Source organism: Pelecanus crispus, chromosome 5 (assembly GCF_030463565.1).
Source record: "Pelecanus crispus isolate bPelCri1 chromosome 5, bPelCri1.pri, whole genome shotgun sequence".
NCBI lineage: Eukaryota > Metazoa > Chordata > Aves > Pelecaniformes > Pelecanidae > Pelecanus > Pelecanus crispus.
In genome coordinates this window covers 17,431,626-17,454,328 of record NC_134647.1, presented here as the reverse complement: position 1 = coordinate 17,454,328, position 22,703 = coordinate 17,431,626, and the positions used below count along the sequence as shown (strand labels likewise).

Genomic DNA, 22,703 nt, shown 5'->3' with positions numbered 1-22,703 from the left:
GGTGATCTTGTTACAATTACTATTGAATTGCAGAGGGGCACCCTCCAAAATAGTTCCAGGTAGATAGTGCTTGCCTGGCAGATAGCTCTGAGTATCTCCCAAGTGAAATAAGTACTGTTTCCACCTAAATAGGATCTAACAAGCCATTCAGGAGAATAGGAAAAAAAGTCTTTGCCCTGAAGAAAGGCATCCCAAATAACTCAACAGCATCTCCAGCCTGCTGCTTGTCTCTCAGGCAATCCAGGCTAAGATAATTTTCTTAAAATGTAAAGGAAAACACAAAATTAGGTGGAGGAAGTGGGGGTCTTTGGTGTACGGATTTCATAATTGTTTTCTGAAGTCTTAGCCTTCAGTTTCACAATACATTATCCTATCATGCTTGGGGAAAAAAAAAAATTGTTAAAGATTGACTGTGATGGTCCCAGAGACTGCTCCCTGTGTTTGCAGAGAGCCCAAGAAGACAGATCAGAGCTGAGCAATGGCTCATCACATGTCCACGGTAATGCAGGCATGACAATAGCTGTGATTTAGCAATAAAGTTAGCTTGTATTTTGTTATTAAACACTTAAAACACATGTCTGGGAACAGGCTCACAAACCATATGCAGGTACTGCATGACCACTCAGAGACAAGCAGAGGAGACAGGGAAAGGGGAGGCTGAGAAAATTGATGGTACCTGCTCTCCAAGGGACCACAGAATCAGTGAGCTAATCCTCCTATGAGGTAGGTGCAGATTAACATTATTGCTCTACCAGGAAAACCAATCCTGCATGACTCAGAGTAATGTATCACAACCTACTGAAGCCAAATCAAGACCATAATATTGCTGCCTAAAAGGGAGCACAGCCTCCTTCCACTCTGCTTCCAAGCACAGGTTCCCTTTGGTGTATCTATCCCTTCCCTGGCCCCACCAAAAGCTTCAGTTTTATCCCAGGCTGGTTTTCAGTCAGATCAGCAGAGCTGGGCAAGTGCATAGCCACCCAAGTGCCAGCTGCAGCACAAGAGAGACAGCAAAAACTTCCCAGATGTCTGTGTGACCCATAATAAACCTACACCCAGCCAGATTTCTGTCTTAACCTAGGCTTAAAACATACCTCCTCACAGCTGCTCTAGGAAGCAATTCAGCTATAAAGGCTCTACTCCTGGGACTATGCAAGTAGCCCAAGACTCCCCAACAGGAGACACTGCTGCTTCATCCAAATCCTAAGGCAGGCTTCCTTTCCACTCTTAAAGAGTGTACATGGGATGCTCAGGTGTGTCTGATAACGAGGAATAGGACTGTGGAGATGAGCCCAATGGCTTTCTACAAATGTGTTTAAAAACAAATTAAAGAGAAGGCTTGGGTAGAAGAAGTCCTGGCATGCCTTTTGGAGAGGTGCAGTGCTGTAGCAGCTGCAGGTAGGCTGTGGTGCTGTGTGGTACCTGCTAAGGAGGACTGAGCTGGAGAAGCTCCAGCTTCTCCCCAGACTGTATTTTAGGAAGTTGGGTTCCTGGAAATGTTTTCTACTTTAGCCAGGATGCTTTTAGTTTTAATTCAATATTAATACTTAAAAAGAAAGATAGTAATAAGACTGTTTCATGTTTCAGGGCACTTTATGATCCTTTTCCTAGTGTCTGGTGGGAACAGGGAAGCTTTTCTATTTGTGATAATCTCTGTAACTGAGTATCAAACTGCAAAAAGCCTGGGTACACCTGTGCTGATGCCTTTTCTTTTAAGGAACCCTCCACAGGATGGATAATGGTGTTTTCCTTGTAGGCCCTCGCTCCCTGTGTCTGTCCCCACGTATTACCCCCATCATCTTTCAAGGCTGTATCCTCTGATGTTTGTCCTGTGAATGCAGCCATCTATTGCCATCTACTTCTGACAGTCTGGGATGAAAAAGGAGAAAACAGTGTGTATAGGGAGATCATATAAAGAGCAGACAGGGAGGGGAGGAAAGAAAAGGTTATGGCAGAGTGAGTTGGGCAGGTTTGAGTGACTGCCTTTGCATATCTGAGCTTGTTTCATAGTGCAGGGAAAATAACTGGTTTTGCTTCCGGAAAACAACATGGAAATGTCTGTACAAAGCTGGGGACAGTGCAAAGCCTTGCCCTGAAGGGCTCGCGCCCTGGGGATGATGAGTATGTAATCAGCCCTGAGGTCCCGCTGCCTGAAATCCCAAGACCCAAAGCAGACAGGCAAAGCATCACCCAGGTCAAGGCAGGACTGGATCTGCTGGCTGTCTTGAGGTGGCATGACTTTTAACACGTTCAGTCCTAGCAGCATTTTATCCCTGCCTCATGGGGAAAACCAAATAACGAATCTCCCCAGGTTGCCACCTCACTGTTTCTGCACAGCCGGCGCTGCTATCGACTGTGGCCAGCATGCAGGCAGCACCGAGCAGGGCTCAGAGCGTGCTGCCAGCCTGTGTTTACTCCTCACACCGCAGCTCTCCGCATCTCTGTTTCCTTTGCAGTTTCACACCTAGCTCCCTTTCATCACATTATGCCAAGATGACCGCTTCCCCTCTGCCTTCCCTTTGTGTGCACTCCAGCCCAAGTGCCAGGCATTGCCTTCACATGCCTGAGTTACCTGCAGGCTATGCAAATAAAATCATTTCTGTGGTGACAAACGTGCCCCTGTTTTTGGCTTGCCTTGGGGAAACTCTCATTTGGCTTATGTCCCTGTTTCCTTGCAATCTAATCAGGTAAGGGGAGAGGTGAGCTCTCCCCTGTAACGATGGGCAGATCTAATAGTTGCAGGCTTGGATTATTCTTTTCTTTTTTCCTATTAGCGGTGAATTTAACCAGAAAACAAGCTAGTCAGGAGAGACCTGGGCACCCTGCTCTCTGTCTGTAATATAGCCAGCCCTGAACCACGTGGCAGTGCAGCAGAGCATGTTTCAAGACCTGCCCCCTGTGTGCTCATGTTCATCAGTGCTGTTACTGGACTTTAATCTCGGACATCTCCAAATAAATTAAGGAAAATAAATTAAATTAAAAATTCAAAAACTGTTGTTCTCCTCTGAGCAGAAAGGGGGGGGCAAAATTTCTGGAGCTCCTGGACAGCGAAGCCCAGGATGCAGGTCCCACCTGGAGATCACTCTCAGCTTTTCTGGCTGCTGGCAGAGCCCAGGGATGGTGGCCAAGGGCAAGGAGAGGATCTGGAGGACGCAGAAGGAGCAGAGCATTTCTACCTGCCAGGACCTGGGGCTGTCAGAAGTCCTCCAGCTTCTTGGGATGATTGCAAGTACCCTTGCGAGCAGGCACCACTGGTTTCATTTCTCACTCACTGCCCCTCAGAAAAAAAACCTCCGAGTGAATTTACCGCCTGTGGAAATGTGTGGATACAACAGATGAAGGCAGACGCAGCTTGCGCAGGAGCCATGGATGCAAGTGCCATGTCTCAACCCTGCTCTGCCATCCCTGGAGCCAGGGACCTCTCTGAGAACCGGCATTTCACGGAGCTTGCATGATAGCTGGAGGTACTCATTTTGGAAATGAAGTTTAAAAAAAGTCATCTCCCATTGCCCATTCCTTTCAGCAAGGACACAGAATTCAGACTGAGGATTTGTGTGTAAACATATCGAATAAGAGAAGCCTCCTGACTAGGTGGATGTGCAGTAGTAGGATAATTTCTTTTCCCTCAAAGGCTCAGTTTGCTTTCATGTAACACTGGCAGGGGCCTCTGGAGGACACCTTCGGGTTAAACACCCCTGTGGGTGGACAGGGCTGCTGCAAGGGACAGGACCTTCCTCCAGAGCAGATGTGAGCTGCCCCAGTGCTCAAGGCTGGGACACGCTTTGACTGCCAGAGCAGCAAAGGCACGCCAGCGAAGATCAATGTCTATGCAGACGGGTGACCATCCACGTTTAATCATTTGCTCTTCAACAGCCTTGTTTATTCAAGATCTCAAAGCCCCCAACAAATGCAGATAAATGAAGTCTCCGGTTGGCTGTGTGCAGTAGATAAGAGTGATTACCCTGATACACAGAGCAAGGATCCTGGCATGGAAATTGCCCCAGACCCAACAGCATGTCATCAGCAGAGCTGCAGGAGGGAGAGCCAGGGCTGGGACCCCCTCTGCCCATGCTGACCTCAGATGGACGTGCTTCCCAGCACACCACAGCCCATGAGGCATCTGCGGCTGCTGCAGATATTTCCCATTCCTGGAGCATCGTCGTGAAGGGTGATGGCTGGGTGATGAGTTTCTTTAGTCTTGCCTGAATGCTTCCGGCTCCGCAGACACAACTTCTCAGCGTTCAGCACCAAAGAGCAGATGAGTAGCTGATTACATACTACCCTGCCCTGAACACAAATCTCAACAATTAGTGGGACTTCTTCCAGGTAATACATGGCTGTGAATAGTGATCATTTCTGTGCTCATCTCTCTACCAATCCCAGTTCTGCAAAGGCAAGGAAAAAACCCAGGAACTTTCAAAAAACCTCTTAAAATCTTCCTGGCATAACAAAGCCAAGGAGCACCACACTTAAAAGATCTCAGCTCTTGGGACTTCCAGCCCTGGCCACTTTGCACCCATGATACCCAGGGCAAAGTGATGAGAACAGCATCCCTCTTTTCACTTGTTTCTCTGATGGCCCAGCTGGTGAGCCTGTTGCAGCATGAAGTGAAGGAGTAACTGGTCCTGCCAGCAGACAGCAGGTCATCATCAGGGAAGGGGGCTGGCCGAATGGCACACTTCCATGTTGCTCTTAGCTCAGTGCACCAGTAAGTGGGGTAGAGCAGCTGTGTGGGTGTAAAGGACAATCCCATCCTAAAAGCTGACTGCAGATTAGAAAGACAATAAAATCTCCACCACTGGTAAGTAACAGCAGTGGTGTCTCTGTGCAGCTCGAGTGGCTGAAGCCCGTGGCCGGTGCACACCAACTTTTTGTTCCCAATGCTGCCCAAGAGCGGGTCAAGCACCAGTTTCATTGCTTGTGCCTTTGACTTCATTGACAAGACAAAAGAAAAGCCTGGCCAGGAACAGGCACTTGACCCTTCCTGTGCAGAGACACATCTTGCTAAGGGAACTGTACATTGTCGGAAGGAGGCGAGTTGTTTCAGAGGAAGGCAGCCTACCCCCTAAGTAAAGGATGATGCTGGAAGACCTGTCACAGCCCAGTCTGACTGGATGCAGTTCACCAAGTTAAATAACCTAATCCAGGTGTAGTAGGAAGAATGTCAAGTATGTGGTAGAAACAGGTTCTGCATCTGATATAGCAAATCCCATGGGGAGGGAGCAGAAGCAGCAATTTGACAAAACACAATAAAGACCAACAACAGAGAGGGTAATAATTCATATTTCAATAGGGCATCTTTTGTGCTGAAGGATACAAATGATTTGGCCACTGTTTGAAATTCAGCCCCCTCTGGAGTGGAACATAGCCATGTATAACATCTGACTGCCTCGGTGTTGATGTATTTGTTAATATGCAACCTGCCAATCAGTATATCGTCAAAAGGTTATTGCAGAGTCAGATAATAAATCAGACCTATGTAATGCTTAATATCTTTATGCTGACAGTGCCAAAACCTCAGAGCCCTGGCACTGTTTATATATACGCACAGAGAGATGTGTGTATTTCTCTTACATACACACACAATAAACCTGATATTGTTCTTGTGCAAAAAGGAAGACTGAAAGAAAAAATAGAAAATGGCTTCTGTAGCCCACTTTACTGATGTTACAGCTATTCTTATACTTATTTCTACCTTTTCTCCTCTCTGTTTTATACTCTGCCTGTGAAAGGGAAAGCTGGATTCCCCAGCTGGGTGGGAAAACACAACAAGGCTTTTCACCAGGGGGTATATGCAGGCAAAGACTGAAACACATGGATTCCTGCAGCTTCTTATACAGGAGGCCTCTGGCCAGGGCAGCATTGGAAAATGAGAATTAATGTTGTGCAGCTTCCACCGGGGATGGTGCAAGCCAGCACCGCCAGTACCTTTGGCTCTATCCTCTTGAGCTGCTCTCGGCTGGAAAGTTGTCACGCAAGGCAAAGGGATTTGGGGATTAAGCTGCCTGTTCTCCTTTCCCATGGTTTATTTTTGCTGCACTTCAACTAAGTGGCCCTACAGGTTTATGAGCTCTGGACCACGCTCCCGCAGTGAGGGGGAGGATGGTGCTGAGAGCCGGCAAGAGCGTGCTCGCCTGCTTCCTAATCCCAGCTTTTCCCCAGGGGACTTCACCTACTTTTCGAGCACCCAGGATACCTTGAAAATAGAAAGCAAGTGAAGGGGCAACATGACCACTCTTGCCACGGCCAAGTGGTTTGAGACTCCCTGCTTTTATCCCCTCCCTTATCCCATCCCTTGCTCTGGCTGCTCCACGCTGCCTCTGGCTCTCCCATCTAGTTCGCAGTCCCCTGACTCCCCCAGGCTTGACCCTGAGCCGCCAGCCCTGCAGACACCTCTCCCCAGATCCCATTGAGAGGGATCAGTGCCGATGGTTGATTTGGCCCGTTCGGGGTCCTGCACGGCATCTGTCATCGCTGCACGAGTGCATCCTGCAGGCAGCTGCTCTGCTGCCACTCCACCCGCCGGCTCAGCAGATATCTGCTGAAGAAACACTTTATATTTATGGCTGGATTTTAGCTCACTGCCAGTAAAGGCAGTTCAGCCTCGCTCTGTAACTGCATCATTTCCAAAGGAGGTGCCTCTGCCTCCAGCGCACGTTTGTGCCAGCAAGTGTTTTGACTTTCCGCCAAACATTTAAGTGACCTTATGGCAGGATTGGAAGGCAAGGCTCTGGAGTTCCACCACCCATGATCCCTGAGGACTTCTATTCTCCCCTCCACCACCTCGTTTGTGTATTTTTGTTCAGCATCTCTGCTTGCAGGGTTGCCTGAGACGTTAAAAAGAAATGCCTTCCCCGCTAATGCCTTCCCTGCTAAGACACTCTGTAGTAATAAGAAACTTGATCTCACATAAATTGGGATGTTCTGAGAACCATTTTAATTTCTGCTAATCGGCAGATGAAAAATGAATTACTTCAGATGTCATGTCCTACTGCACGAGTCTTGTAACGTTTGGAAAAGCCATAACAGAGTTACCCAGTAATTGAAGGGCTCTACATGAGTGAACTTTGTAATTGCATATTCTTCTCCTTGAGTCCGGGAGGCAGAAAGGAAATGCGGATCAGGCCACATCTTAATGAAACAGCTCGGTCCCGCAGCGTTACCAAAGCTAAAAGTAAACAAACCACACTCATTATTTTATATCGCAGCTCCCTGGGTACCGCGGCAGCCCTGTGTGTGATGTGCTGTCTCCCACTTCACTGCCCCTTCTCCACATCTGCTTTCAGCCCCGTGCCAGACTGCCCTGGGCCCCGGGTGCACCTGCAGCCACCCCCGTCCCAGTGCTACCCCACACTGCAGGAGACAAATGGCTTTGGAGACACAAATGGCTTTGGAGACACAAATGGCTTTGGAGGGTTTCCACCTTCAAGCTGCTGGTCCTGACCGACCTGGGAGGAGGAGGAAAAGCAACTGCATAACACCGCCAATCCAGACCTGTTGGGGTGGCCCCTCCTGCTGAATCCCCGTCTCTGCTCCCAGCTGGGAAATGTTGCCTTTGAGTACTGGAAACCTTTCTGTCTGCACCTTACTCCTCTTACTGAACATGCACACAGCTCCCCCAGCTCCCTACCCTGCTGCCCTCGGTCCTGGCTGGGGGTCACTTGAGGGCACTATGGCAAACAGGAACCCCCAAACCCTGCAGTACCATCATTTTCCACTCCCCTCCATTGATGAACTGATGGTACCGGCATGAAGCAGCTCTTGAGGAGTTGTGGCACTTTTGGAAGGAGCATCTCACTGCTGTAAGGCTGCAAACAACATCTGGCCATTTTCTCGTTCGTGAAGAAAGCAGGAAGATGAGACAAATATTACAGAATAAAGATTTTCTCAGCACTTATGTTGAAGGGTTTTTCAGCTTTCTCAGGGAAAAAAAAAAAAGAAAAAAGCATATCACTCTGTTTGTTTCACTGTCTTTAAAAGTAGGATCTATCATCTGGAGAGTCAAACCAGCATCCATTTCTGTGGATTTTCCATGGCTGCTCCTCAGTAGCTGATGGCATAATGTTTTCTGAAATGGCCATTAGTTGAGTATCTTTATGAACAGATTCCCAGGGAAGTAACTGCAAAGTTCAATTTGCTGAATTATCAGCACATCTCTGATAAGAATTGCATTATATGTACTTGCATGCTGAAAGCATTAACTTTATACTTTGAACCTTTAAAATACGCATTGATGGATCTGATGAGGACTGGAGAAGTAGAAAGGTGAAGGTCCCCAAGGATTAGAGATAATAAGGAATAATTGCTATCTTTTTTTTTCCATGAAAAAAGCAGTATATTTAGAAGAATTCTATTTAGCTGGGGCTTTTTCACTAGAAAAAGCCATTTGTACCAAAAAAAAAAAAAAAAAAAAAATTGAAAACCTCTTTAATTGGTTGAAAATTTATTACAACAAGCCATAACTTAAGGGCACTTGATTTGTGCTGAAGAGTTGTTTGGCTTCATGGAGTCACATCAGATTTACCCCAGCATCCTAGGGAGCAAAACTGAGCTCACTCTTGTATCTCACACAGAATAAATCTAAGTATTGTCTGAAATACTTTCATTTTTTAATTAAGAAGAACCAGAATGAAACAACAGTGGATTTCTCTTTCAGAAGAGACTAGATCATTCTACCTCACAAAATGGATGTGGTCTACAGTAAATCTCCAGGAGTTTAAAGCCTTGATACTTCGGGTGAAAGCCCAAGAGCTACAGGCTAGGACACTTCTCTGGGATACTGAGACAGCTCCACTCTGTATTCAGGACAAGTCTGGAGCTGAACTCACTCTAACACCCAAGTGCTCAGGGATATTCAGGTATCTTGATTTCACATGCACAGCACTGTGATTTCTATGCACCGACGGCTCTTCACTTAATCAGTGCTATTATCACACCTGATGAGGCACAGCAGGTGATATTTGAGATGCTTGCCTTTTGATTCCTTGCAACTGAGCAACATTTAGTAAGAATTACTTAAATCAGCTAATCAAAAACATGTTCAATGACATTAAGATGAAGTGGGCTCTAGAACACCTAAGCAAAGTTATTTTTCTTGTGGAAATCCTTCTGTAGAGAGAAAAGCAAATAAATCCCAATGTGATCTATATATTGTAAGCTCTCTGCTCCTTGGGCTATTGATAAGTAGTTCCTGAAAATCCTTTGTTATTCCATACTTGAGGCAAGGTTCTACTTTGTTCTGGTGGAACAGGTTTTCACAAACCTTTTCTATTTGTGTTTTGGTGGCATAGCTGAAACTGGCCAAGAGCCTGTGTGATAGCTGCCAGAGCAAGGGCATGCAGTGGTGTAGCTGGGCGGTGGCTAGGCTCTGCGAACACATCCGTGCACAGCTGGGACAGTCTGCCTCCCCTGCGCCAGGGAAATGGGATGGTGGGGCTGTTTGCAGGTGTCATTTTGATGGTGGTGCGTGTAAGGCAGTGGCACGGTCCTTTGCAGCATTGGTCCACCAGTTGCTGTTTCTGTTGAATAGGCATTGAGCCCTGCTCCTTTAAACCAAGTTTTCATCCCCTAGGAAGGGTGTTCCCCTAGGAAGGGTGTTCTCTGACTTTAGGAAATTAATTTGCATGGAATTTGGCTACTCAAAAGTGATGATGCTGAAAGGACAAGGCGGTGGAGCTGTAAAAGGGCAAAGTATGAAGCTTGGTTGCACCTCCAGCCCCTGGTCACTTGGGAGCTGGATGAGATCCTGCCATCCATGCAGAGGGGACCACAACACTTTGTCCTGCAGAGGCATGAGGGCCTGATCAGGTACAGTGAGGAGACACCACCTAACTGCCTGGCCTCTGCAAACTGAGGGCTTCCATTTTACTGAGAAACAAAACTAGAGATGCTGCTGACACAAACTGCTGGAAAAAAATACCTGCAGAAAGTCAAGGCACATGTTTTCTCCTCTCTGAAGTCAGTAGAGCCCTTCTGCTGTATTGCACAACGCGGAACGGCCCAGTCTGCTGGGCACAGGACAGGATCAGTCCCAACTCCTTCTTGGGTTCAGTAGCGGCAGCAACAGCACAGCAGGAGGGCTTACAGGTCCCCCTGCTTGCTGTGTTATTTCCTCTGAGGACAACTGATGGGTCAGGATTCCTGTTCAGAGGAATCTCCTCCCAGAAGGGCCCATCTGTTGGCAAGACCTGCACACAGGGATGGTGCTCACTGTCTTCCCTCTCAGTCAAAGGGGCCCTTAGGGACTGTCCTCCCCTCTCACTCCCCGAGCAGTGGCTGTCCCAGGTGAGAACCAGCCCCCAGCATCCCTTTCCATGCTGTCCCCCTTTCATAGCCGAGTGGGACTTATGTCGTAGAGGTCTCTGCCCTTCACCTTTCACTGGCCTAAAACCAGGTGTTAAAATCCTCTGTAGCCCATTGCACAAAAAATACCTTGTGATTCTCTGTTTCTCACAAAAATGTGTGCTTGCTTCTCCTTTAAAGTACTTTCCCTTAAAGGAAATTGATGTTAAGCCATGAGACGCTTGGTCCTACTTGTACCAGCTCCCTTTGGTCTCTACCAGTGGCGGCAGGGATGCGATGCATCCAGAGCTGGTGGATTGTGCCTGCCTGCAGGCAAACACATGGGCAAGTTACTGTCAGCTAAATACTGAAACAGCCCTAGCCTAGATTAAGCCCTTTTTTCCTTTTTTTTTTTTTAATGGGAAGGGGTGGGGCCACATCCAAATATTTCACATTAAACTCCGCAACATTCCTCCTTTGTTTTTCTGTTTCCGAGGCATTGCGCAAACGTGCTCCAGCTCCCTGACAGCTCACATTAAGCTCCGCAGAGCTGCGTTCAATCACCGTCCCCTGGAAATCAGTGAAGGAGCGAGGGCAGAGCCGTGCCGCAGAGCCACCACTCCAGACTACTCCAAGGATGAGTCACTGAGGTGAAGGCTCCTGTCTAAGGGAGGCAGAGCCACTGCTCTGATGTGCTGGGCTTTCTGCACCGGGGACTTATCAAGCCTCTTCCTCCTCCTTTCTTTGCGTCCTGAGTTTTTATTCCTTGTCTTTGTTTGTCTCTCGCCCGCCCTCCTGTCCCACAGAGCTCTTTAAGGTTTTAGTAATTAAAGGGGGAAAAAAAAAGCCATCCCTATTCTGCTCCCTGGTGGGGCCAAGAGCTGATCTGTGTGCAGAGGAGACCTGTCCCTGCTCCTGCCTAGCTGAGTCCATTGCACCATTGCTTACCCTATGGGAAACGTGGAGTACGGAGGTTGCTCTCAGGCTTTTTTTGATGTGGCACCCATCCCTGTTAATAAGCAGTGGGGATCCCATGGGGACACACAGCACAGTGGGGGTCTTGCTTTTGAACATCCCACTCAGAGGTGGCAGAGGAGGAGCAGGGCAATTTGGTGAAGAGGGTGGCCAACACTGTGGAGCAGCTCAGGGCCCATTTGGGGTTTCCTGTGCTCTGCTGACTGGGGCACAGCTCTGGGATGGGGACCGGCCAGATGCCTCTTCCCCAAATTCCTGCACTGTTGTTGGGCATGGGGACACAGGGGTTTTGCTTGATTTCTCCCTCTGACACAGCTGAGCTTCCTGCGTCATCTACTTTAACCAAAAAACCCATCTTTTGGCTTAAAACATGGGCGAACTTCACTGATGCCCTGGTGAGCAGGCAAGGTGGGGTTATGGTCCCTTAGCTCTGCAACAACAAAAAATCACAGAAACCCTGTGGGGATAGCGATAGGTCCAGAGGAAATGGGCTCAAGCTGCGCCGGGGAGGTTTAGGCTGGAAATTAGGAGAAATTTCTTCACGGAAAGGATAGTCAAGCATTGGAACAGGCTGCCCGGAGAGGTGGTGGAGTCACCATCCCTGGAAGTGTTCAAGAAACGGGTAGATGTGGCACTTCGGGACATGGTTTAGTCTAGTCTACCCTTGATTGGTTTAGTGTGGATTTGGTTGTGTAGGTTAATGGTTGGACTGGATGATCTTAAAGGTCTTTTCCAACCTAAATGATTCTATGATTCTATGATCAATAAGGCTCAGAGAAAAGAAAGTCTCCCTTCCTTCCCCCTTCTCCATCCCACTCCCAAATCCTGAGCTGCCACCCCCAACTTTGTCCATCCATCCATCCATCTGTCCCAGTGGTGGTGACAGGTACAAAATGCTGGAGAGGGAAGGAGTAGAGATCACTTAAAATTCCCCTTGGCCATGGTAAAGACAAATGCTGTGGGCAGAAGCTGCTCAGCTGGAAAGCCAAGTCGCTTGTGATAGCAGTGGGACAAGTTTTCCTGCAGAAGGAGGCTGCGGAGCAGGTGCCACCCTGCCCTCCATGCAGATGTGGCTGCAGCCTTTCGTATTTTCATCAGAGAGGTGCAGAAAAAGCCTAAGCAGTGTGGCAGCCTCAACGCTCCTGGCAGGTGCCGCAGCAGCAGTCTCCGTGGGCGGAAAGGCAATTTGTGCTGTTTTCAGAGGATCGGGAGCTCTGCAGACGTGATGGCTTTTCAGAGAGGACTCACTCTGGACAAACATTGGGTCTGAGATCAGGACTGTGTGAGATATCTCCCTCTCCTAACCAGCACCCACATTTCCAGACACCCCCAAAATATACCTGGCAGTCCCAGAGGGGTGCATGTTGATTTTGTTGGGTGCATTAAAGCCGAGCTGCCTTTCTGCTTGCACCCAGCGTGTAGATAGAGGGATGCCTGTGTTTTGTTGCTAGATTAGCCATTGCCCTGTCAGAGATAAGTGCCCCATTTGCAGGGCTGCCACAACAACTAATACCCATCGAAAATTTCAGAAAACCATGAAAAGCAGAACTCTGTGTCTCACCCCCTGCCCGACACCCATCTCAGGGCCCCCAGGCTACCGTGCCCCGCTGTGGCTGCTCACTCATACTGCTGTGGGGATGAGGAGCCCCAGAGAGGGACCCACACCTCTACCATGCCAGAGCCCCACAGAGATGTGGTTCTGCCCCATGGAGCTCCCTGGCCAAGATCCCACACCAGAAATTTCAGCCATGCAGCCACAGGCTTAAAGCCACAGCTGAGGAACAGAAATAATTGTCCAGAGCTGGATTTTTCTCCAGTCCTTTACAGGGCTGCATTTTCTCTTGCTGCTGGGGTGGGAGGTGCTCATTACACTGCAGGGCACACAGGTCTTGCCTGGCTTGGGGCAGCTCTGCCTCTGCATGCTGCAGGGATGCCTGGTCTTGCAGGGAAGCTGTGTGATGAGCCACTCCTGGTCATGGAGGTGGCATGGCAGCAATGATGGCACTGGGGGTAGGAAGCGAGCTGCAAGGAGTCTGGGCAATTTCGTTTTATAATCACTTGCATAGATTTTTTCCTATAGATTCTCCAGGTTTTAGGGACCTGCCCAGTCAGGGTATCCCCTGCCAAGGAAAGTCTCTCAGCAAGTTGCTGCCAAGACAGAGATTGGGGTCAGCATCCAGCTCTGCCGGGGTACCTGGGGAGATGCCACTTCACCACAGAGCCCCATATATAACCATGTCCTGTGCTGTCCTGACACCACAGGAGACAAGCCCACTCCTCGTGGGTCCACACTCTGCATCAATCTCCCACAATGCTGGAGAATTTTCATGCAATATGCATATATTTTCATAGGTAGTTATTTCATGTCCCTTGTTGTCTGTTGCTGGCTGGCACAGCGCCTGCACACGGGAGGGTACTCACAGGAAGCATTTGAGATGCTGATAGTAATGTGTGTGTTTAGGTTTAAAAGCATGGGGGGGGGGGGGCAGTTCCTGTAAGTGTGTGTGAAGACAGAGTGATCATTAGTACCATGTTTATTGAAGTTTACCAGCTCTGTAACAATGGGTTTCTCTTTGCCATCAGATTTAATTCCTCTGTAATTATGTTCCTAATATAGAAATCATTTGGCATTTATTTGCCATAATAAAACTTCCCATTGCATTTAAATTCAATGTGAAGATTTAAGTGTATTTAGGAGACTCAGTTGAAAGCCTGAAATTAAATATTCCTGTTTTCCTTTTCCAAACAAGACAAACTCAGATAAATGCTAGCAGTCACATCCATGTGTGCAGCTACCCTTGTGAGCTGTAGCAGCTGCACATGCATACCCAGAGAGAGATGGTAGCCCTTGTGATGTGGACAACTCTTTCACTGTCCTGCTCTGGCCTGGGGCCCTGGTCCAGCAGGTGATGCTAGCGACTGATGCTACTTTGTACATCTGAGCAGGGAAAACACATAGTTGAGGAAAAACTGCAGCTTTTAAGATCACCATCAACCAGCCCAGTTTGCTGTACAGCTTGCACTGTTTTTCAAAATGCTTGCTTTGATAGTTGGGGTAGCAGGATGTTGCTAATGTGGCTCTTTCCAGCTGAGCTGGTGCTCAGGAGCAGCCCAGGCAGCCAAGGTAGGTCTGGAGGTGGGAGAGCCTAGAAGACCCGTCCTGGCCCAGTGACACAATTGTCCCCAGCCCTGCCATGTTCAAAGGAGACTGGGTGGGCAATTTTGCTATACTTAATTTATAGTTAAAAGAACAGGCCTGGAGAACACATCCCATGACCGCCTGCTGGTGGGTGAGCAGCTGCAGCTTTGGTAGCAATGTGTGGATGGGCTCCCAGCACTGATAAATGACAGATAAAACAGCCGGGTGAAACATTGACACCAGCACACAACAGGGGTGACACTGCTCCTGGCGCCGTTATTTTCTCCCTAGATATACTGAACATCAGAAGCATGCACTGGCAATAGGGTTTTTTTCCATCCTTTCTCAGAAATCCTCACAGTAGGCTTAAAATAGCAGGGCCCAGATAATCATTAACCACTCTGACGTATTGCAATGGGGACAGATTGGGAATTCGTAAGGAGGGAACAGAGCTGGAACAGGCCTGCACTCCCGGTTTGTCTCCAGCAGTAGTGTTCTCCTCAGGGTAAAGCCAGTTCAGCCTGGCCTTGCCGCTGCTGCTCCTAGAGACCAGCTCTGATCACAATCAGAAAAGGGGCAGAATATTATATGTAATTGCTTCTTCCCAGAAGTAGGGAAGAGTGATAATATGTAAGGAAGAGTATTTAATCTGGCTGAAGCCAGAGTCACCCTTCCCTTTTTGTTAACTCTGGTTTCCCACCTTGGACGTGAACCCTAATTTAGGCTTGGATAACAACAAAAAAAAGGGAGGTGCCCTGAGTCTTAAGCCCACTTGGTTGTTTCAGGGGAACAAGATGGTACTGAGCAAGCTGAGGATGAAGCTTGCAGCCAGGAAGCATTTCTCCACTAGTTGCTGATAAAGCGGAAATGCTGCTTAGGCTGATCCGAGTGACGGGTTATAACTCTACAACGGAAAATTGCAAAAATAAGTGTTGGGAAATAGACCCTTCAATAGACCCTCTTTGGAGAGCAGTCCCCAAAGGGAATTGGTGGGAACGCTGTTGTTTGATGCACTGGAGAATATGTTGTGCAGAGCTGACTTCTACAAACCTAGAAATGGGTGCAGGGATTTAATTTCCATCTCTAATTGCTGTGATCTGCACCTCATTTTGGGCTCGCTTTTGCATGCATGTAGCTTTTAGCAGAGGACTCTGCGCAGCAAATCCTTCATGCGTATCACAGCTGATGGACTGCTCCTGAGCTCACTGTACAGCCAGCAATGAGACTCCTTCTCCTTTGCTGTACAAAGGATTTATTCCTTTAATATGCCCCTGATGTTTATTTTTCTGCTGGTACAGGAGTGTGTGTGTGCATGTGTGCATGTGGCAGTGTTTTATGAATGCCTGCTGTGGACAGAATTGGGCTTCACAGTATGCAAAAATAGCTGTGCGCCACATGCAAGGATATAATATTTCACACGGCTGGAGAAAATGTGATAAATCAGGTTTTTGCTGGATTTGCAAAAATCAAGAAACTGGGGGATTAATCTCCACAGTTGAGTCCTGAACTCTTGCAGGAGCCAGCAGGACTGTCTGGGTTGGAGCATCCCAATTAGGGAAGGGGGACCAGGCCCCCTTGGCAGTGTAGTTTATGGACATCTCTTCGCTCTGAAGAGACAAGCTTAGATTTTTTAGAGTCATTTATTACGGAGCCCAAGAAGCCAAGGTGAGTCCAGGCTGCAGCTACAGCTTTTCTCCTCTGCCTTTGCCTGGAGGTTGTTACCTTAGTTCCTGCTCCATTCTGCCCCGTTCCTGATCCCTCATCGCCAGTGCCTCCAGCTGCTCGTTAGACAAAACCCAGGTCCCTCGCTCACCCTTTTGAGCCCTGCAGGAGACCTCGCTGTGTGGTGAGGTGGAAAGGCAGGGATGCTCTAGAGCTGGGAGGTTTCTGTGTTACCTGCTTGGTGCTGGGATCACACTTGTGCGCTGAGGAGTGAAGCCGTTGAGAAAATAAAACACCAGGAACTGAGATGAGGAGGGTAGACCAGAGGCACAGAGCAGTGGTCCTTGTACCAGACTAGCTCTTGGTGTGGAAGAGAATGGGTGAACGGGAGCGCAGGGGAGGTGTGCTAAGCCCTGATCCCTCCGCTTTTGCATCCTGGCTGGCAGTATGTGCTCACGCAGGTTCCTTATCACACTTGTGCTTTCCCACCCCAGTCCCAGCAAGGGGCACAAACATGCACAGCTGAACCTGAGCCCCCCAAAAGTGCACCTTACACAGGGAATTTGAATGCCCAATGTCAGTGCTCCTTCCCACAGGCACCTTCCTCCCATCTAATCCTTCCCTGCTTCCCTTCTCCTGGCATGTCCTGTCTCACCTTTCCAGGTGAAAAAGGTTCACAGATCCTACAATCCTCCTTATTCCTCCCTCTCCCTTTGTGTCCCCTCCTGTGTGTAATGAAAACCAGTGACAGGTAGAGCTGAACCTGGTTTTGTAACGTAAACAGTTATTTACACTTTTGCTAAAATTTCATGGAAGATGACATTTTTAGGTCACCTAGCTGAAGCAAATGAAATTATTAAAGTGTTTGCATTAGTTTTCATTTAAAAAAGTATCGCTCTTGCCCAGCATGGTGCTCAGTTCCTCAGGTCCTGAGACCTGCCTTGGTACCCTGAAAGTGAAGGCAGTTTCCCACCAGGGTTAGTAAGAGCAGGATCTGGTTTCCTAACCCAAGGCAGCTGGGACAGATGTCTTTTACTGTGTCCAGCAGCCTCAGACACCAGGGTCTGTTATCCTTGTGCTGCATTGGTGGTAATGATGGGACTGATCTAGAGGTGCAAGAGGAAATATCCTCTCCCCAACACTGAAAGTATAATGCCAGCCTTCCCCATCCGATAGATATTCTCATTCTGCCTTTAAAAATCTTTTGAATCTTGGAGCACAGCTAAATACACAATTGGAGTCTATACTGTGGCTTTTAAGCACTAAAGGGCAGGGAGTAAAATGTAATGGGTCTGTTCTTCCCTAAATAAGCAACGGCAAATGACTTAAAACGAGCTCCTGAGCTTGTGCGTGCAGAGGGGAATTTTGTCCCATGGTGAACAGGACAATAGCAGCTGGATCAGAATAATATTGAGGTTGCCTGGATACCCCTGTTTAAAGCTACACCAGAAACAAGGGAGCAAGCCAGGAGGATCAGTGTTTCAGCCACCACTCATAAATGTCTGTGTGTCACAAACCAGGACACAGTTTGTTCTCCATCTTGCTTACATCTAGGGTGGAAATAGCCAGCCCTACAGGCTATCCATCGGTATGACTCACTTTCGGGACAGACTGTCTTGGGGAAGTGGATGGGGGGTGAAATTAGAGGACATTTTCCCTTCTGGGCTATGGGTACACAAAGACCTGGACCTAAAGCACATGCCTGCCACCCACGGTCAGGTTCATCCCTCCTGGTCTGGGAGCACTGGGAAGGAGAGACCTGTGTCTGGTGCAGCAAACACCCACTGCCTGGCAAGTCCTGGGAGGTACCACATGGCACTGGGCTCAGTCCAGCTCCCGGAGAGGAGCAGCACCTCCATGGCTGGCGTGAGCCAGCCTGTGCAGAAAGGCCAAGGGCCACCACATCTGTGCTTCCCCTCCTGCCCATTTGGGCTCGAGGGAGCCACCCTGGGCTGAGCGGGACACCAGCCTGCAGCAGAGGCTGTCTCGCAGCTGTCCCCACTGCCAACCTCACTTTCTAAAATAGGTAGCAGAGAGACAGAAACCTGAGCAGTGAAACAGTGGCATCTGGTTGCCAACATAGCTGTCCCCACTTGTTGTGGTCTAGTGTGGGTGCTCCAGTGTCTAGTAAGAGCTGTGCTCATCTAGCTTTTCCTTCAGCGGTGATATTAGGTGTCTTTCATCTACCCAGCTGTCTCTTTCCACAAAAAATTGTAGGACCCAAGTATTTGAGACCGTTACATCCCTGTCAAACTCTGTCCACATCAGCCAAGAATTACTAGAGGGAAAACGAATGGAGGCAGCACCATTACCTAAGCCAAACCAGGTAAAAAGGAACAAAGAGTAAATGGGTAGATGATGGAGCTTCTGCCATGCCATGCCGTGCCATGCTCGGGCCCTGTGGGAGGAGGGGAGCCTTGCTAATGCTGTCTGTCTTTTTCAGGGGGAGTTGCTGAGCCCGTGTCGATGTGATGGATCGGTGAAGTGCACACACCAGCCATGTCTGATCAAATGGATTAGCGAGAGAGGCTGCTGGAGCTGTGAACTGTGTTACTACAAGTATCACGTCATTGCCATAAGCACAAAGAACCCTCTGCAGGTAAAGGTACTAGAGACATTTCAAAGTCTATTTATTATCACTTCTATTTTTGTTTCTGGGAGCAAGTGGATTTTACCCATGTAGGTTTTCCTTCCCTGTGCACAGTGATGTGTATGTCTGAGATACCTAGAAAGGGTTGTCGGGGGCTGGTCCAAAGAGGCCCCATGTTCTGCTCAGTGGTACCCAGGGAATCCCTCAGAATGTCTGCTCTTTCTGTCTTTTGACAATCCCCACATTCATTTCCTCCTGTTGAAAACACCAGTGTGACCACGATAGTGCAGTAACACCTCACAGCCCTTCAAATGTGTTCATCCACTGGAGACCGCAGGTATGGCACTGTCCCCAGAGGTAGATGAGGACGAAGAAGTTGTGGCATTTGCTATAAGAGGGCACACAGTCTGTGGCAGAGCAGTATCTTGAGACCCCATGTATCTAGAGTTGTGCCATTAACCCCAGTCTCCCGCTGGGCCTCCTCTATGTTGGCATGAGGGACGGAGGAGGTAGATGGAGTGCTCTTACACCTCTCCTCTCTGATTCTGCCACCTTTTTCACTTTACTGCTCCCCCGTGATCAAATACATCCTGGCACAGCACAAGGCATGTTGATTCTGATGCTCTGGTCTCTCCAACCCTGATTCTCAGTGGACATTTGCAGATGTGCATGCAACAGGTAAAGCACATCTTGATGTGGCCCTTAAAGTGGCTGTGAAAGGCATCAGAGGACCCACCTTCTTTCTCTTCCAAATTCAAAAGCACTGTGGTTTAATAAGCCCCACTGCAGGCTGGTAACTGAAATCAAGATTCAGAATGGGGAAAACTGTGTGACTGTTAAAAAAGGGGATAAATTATCCTTAATAGCTATTGATTTATTACAGGGGCAACACCCGAAGATGGACTAATTGCTGCATGCCTTTGCTGAGCACCATTAGTGCCTTGGACATCAGGAAGCACATTATATCCAGGCACTACTGCTTAATTAGCATCATCTGGACAGGAGAGACATTACAGCAGCATGCTGTGGTTTAAAGACTGGGGCAATGTCTATAAGTATGTTGGCCTGTCCAGGACCTGGCTTTGGCTCTCTGCTGGTAGCTCTGCTCTCTAAGAGGAGGCAAAGACTTTGCCAGTGATGGTGCCCAGTTGTACAGGGGTGGGGGGAAATACAAATTCCTGCTCTCTCCTCCAAACTGCAGTCTCTGTGTGTCCTTTTCCAGGCTTGAGGTCACTAACCACAGTGAGGAAACAGCGACAGCCCTTTAGGACTCCAGATGTAAATGAAGTAGTGAAATTAGTCAGACATCATAGGGAAATCTTGCTGGGGGGAAGGAAAAAGCCTGCCTGCTCTCTGCAAGTCCCTACAGCTTCTGATTCAATTTTCCATGTGCTGTGGGCTGGAGAAATCAGTAGTTTCATCCCAAGCCCCAGACCCAGGGTATTTTAATTTCTTGGCTTTAGCAAGTCAGAGCAGATTGAAACACAGGAGGGGAGATGCAGACAAAGCAGTGTTTGCTTATTTCTGGAAAGCTGGTCCATGAGTGCCCTAATGCTTCCTGTGTCTCAAATTGGGGGTGCGATGCTGAGCATCACTGAAGGTTTGTGGGTGCAGATTTGCGAGTGTGTGTAGCCAGCACTGCCTTTAATGAATGTCCTCCAAATGCTCTACACCTTCAGGTGGCTCAGGGCAATGGGTCAGTCACTTTCCTCCTGCTGTTCACTTGGCAAAAATTTGTTGGAGCTATTCACAGACAAGCTCCCCTCACACACACACACGTTTCAAAAGCCTGTGCAAAGCATTGCTTTTTCTGGGCTCCCCTGTTAGAAAGTGGGCTGATCTGCTGGCCTTTGCCACAAACACAAAAACTGAGTGGCAGGAGCAACTGAGTTAGAGAGCTCAGCTCCAGGAGCGAGGGTCCCAGAGGACTGTGCAGACCCTGGGGCTTGGAGGTTTTATGTTGCTGGCTTAGACTTCGCAGCACTTCTCACAGAAGCACTGGGAGATTTGAAGGGTGGGAAGAAACAACTGGAGTGAAAAGCCACTTGGTCTGGAATAAATGTAGCATGTGTGGAATTACAGCTGTGTGCCTGGGCACCCTGTCTGGTGCCAGCACAAAGGCACTTCTGGGAAGCAGATGCTACACTAGCACTAGTATGTGAAATCCCATGGGAAGTGGCTGATGTACCAGCCTTGGACTTCCCATGAGGACTAAGGGCTTGAGCCCCCCATAACCCATCACCATGCATGCCATCAGGGTTTTCCTCATTCCTCAGTGGCTCTCACCATCCTCTGACGCTGGGAAAGGGAGGCAGAGAGGACCCAGGGGCTGCGATGCCTTGACACTATGTGCCATAAGAATGTGCCACAGCATGTGGCCTACCTATCCCCCTGCGATTATCCCTGCGTCCTCTCATGGGGACAGACTGCTGGGAAGTCAAACCCAGGCAGCTGGCAAGCCCTGGGCTCCCTGAAGCATGTCCAGTTGGTCCAAGCAGAGCAGCACACCCAACACCCACATGTTCCCTGGGACCTGCATGTTTCTCTGCCCATTTTGACATCTGCTGCACATTTTTTGGAGTGCCTAGGAGCACGGCACGGGCCAGATGTGTGTGGAGACGTGTGGCGTGGGCAGAGAAGTTACAGCCAGGGGAACATGGTTCATGCATAATTAACACAGACTCCTTCCAGCCTCCAGGCTGTTATGTCTCATTCCAGAGAGAGGTCTTTAGTCTGGTATTTTGGCAGAATGAATCTCTATAAATTAACACACACACCTGCCCCATCACTGGATTGCAGGCATTTAAGAGCAAAGGTCTTAAAGCAGCAACACTGCAAACCCGCTGAGACTGGGGGATTAAAGTTGTTGGACAACATGGCAGGTGTCCTGCCAAGCAGCAGTCAGGCAGCAAATGAGCAAAAATATCCCACCAGCTGTGAGCAAGCAGAAGATCCAGAGCTTTTGTCTGCCCATCTATCCATCCATCTGCCCATCCATCCTCCTGCTCTCCATTCTGCCAGTCACTGAGACAGGAGTCATGGGCATGGAGGCTTTAAATGCTCCTCTCCATTGCAATATTTGCGCAAAGCCTATGATTTTCAAAAGGCCCTGAAGACACAGGGTTTTAGAAGCACATGATAGTACTGCAGGTACCCTGGTGCTGATACATAGTGGAGCAGGTATCTGTCGTGATTGGACTCTGCAGTGGATTTCATCTATACAGCTCCTTTGTAGCTGCTCCTGAGTCACGTGCACTCTGATGCTTTGATTTTAGCAAATAGAAAATCTGTTTGAACCAACCTACCCAGACCTACAACTGTCTGCAGCCTTGGGGAGTTCAACTCTTCTTTACGGTTATCTCTGACTCTTGCTGTACTGCAGGTTGTTTCAGCTCCAAAGATCCTCAGTTATCCAGTGCTGGGGTTGGGATCTGGTCCTAGTTCTCCTCTGGCTCTATTTTTTTTGTGGTGATGCTCTGTTAAGAGCTGATGAGTGTTTGTTTATATGGCCTCTTCATCAGGACACCCACATCTTCAAGAAAAGTGGCCAAGGTGTTTGAACTTCAGCCTGAGCTCCTGAGCTAAAAAGCTTGAGGCAAGTTCACTGGTGTCTCCTGGTTGTCCCAACTTGCTGAATCACTTGTGTTTAGTATGAGCTTTGGCTGGTCCCTGCTGAGCTCCAGCTGCAGCCTGCAGCCTGCAAGCAATGGGTGCAATCACAGCAAGAGAGACTTCATGGCCTGTGCCTTATAACAGGGGCTTTCTAGGATACCGATACTGTAGCCTAAGTCTTACCAGATGCTCTGGCACAAGGAGGAGAGGGGGTTTAATCACTGCATGTTTCCATTACACAGCCCTAGTAGACCCTCCTTCCTCCCTGGTGCCTTTCCAGCATCTGAATAAGCCACAGCATCTGTAAACATACAGCAGAGAAGCTATCACAGCAGTGGCATAACTTTGCTTGGTGAATTTATAAAAAGAAAAGCCATCCTCCTAAAGATAATTGAGGACGATGGCCAGGACCTCAGGACAGCAGCAAGGGGAGAACCAGACCTA

The 22,703-nt window shown here is 48.6% G+C and overlaps 1 protein-coding gene across 1 annotated transcript in view; it reads left to right on the top strand.

Moving 5' to 3' along the window:
* The window catches only part of MARCHF4 (membrane associated ring-CH-type finger 4), a 110,008-nt gene that overhangs the window by 58,100 nt on the left and 29,205 nt on the right, over nt 1–22,703 (top strand). The window contains exon 2 of the mRNA XM_075711381.1: nt 18,501–18,656. Coding sequence (XP_075567496.1) covers nt 18,501–18,656 — 156 coding nt within the window. The remainder of the gene's footprint in view (nt 1–18,500; nt 18,657–22,703) is intronic.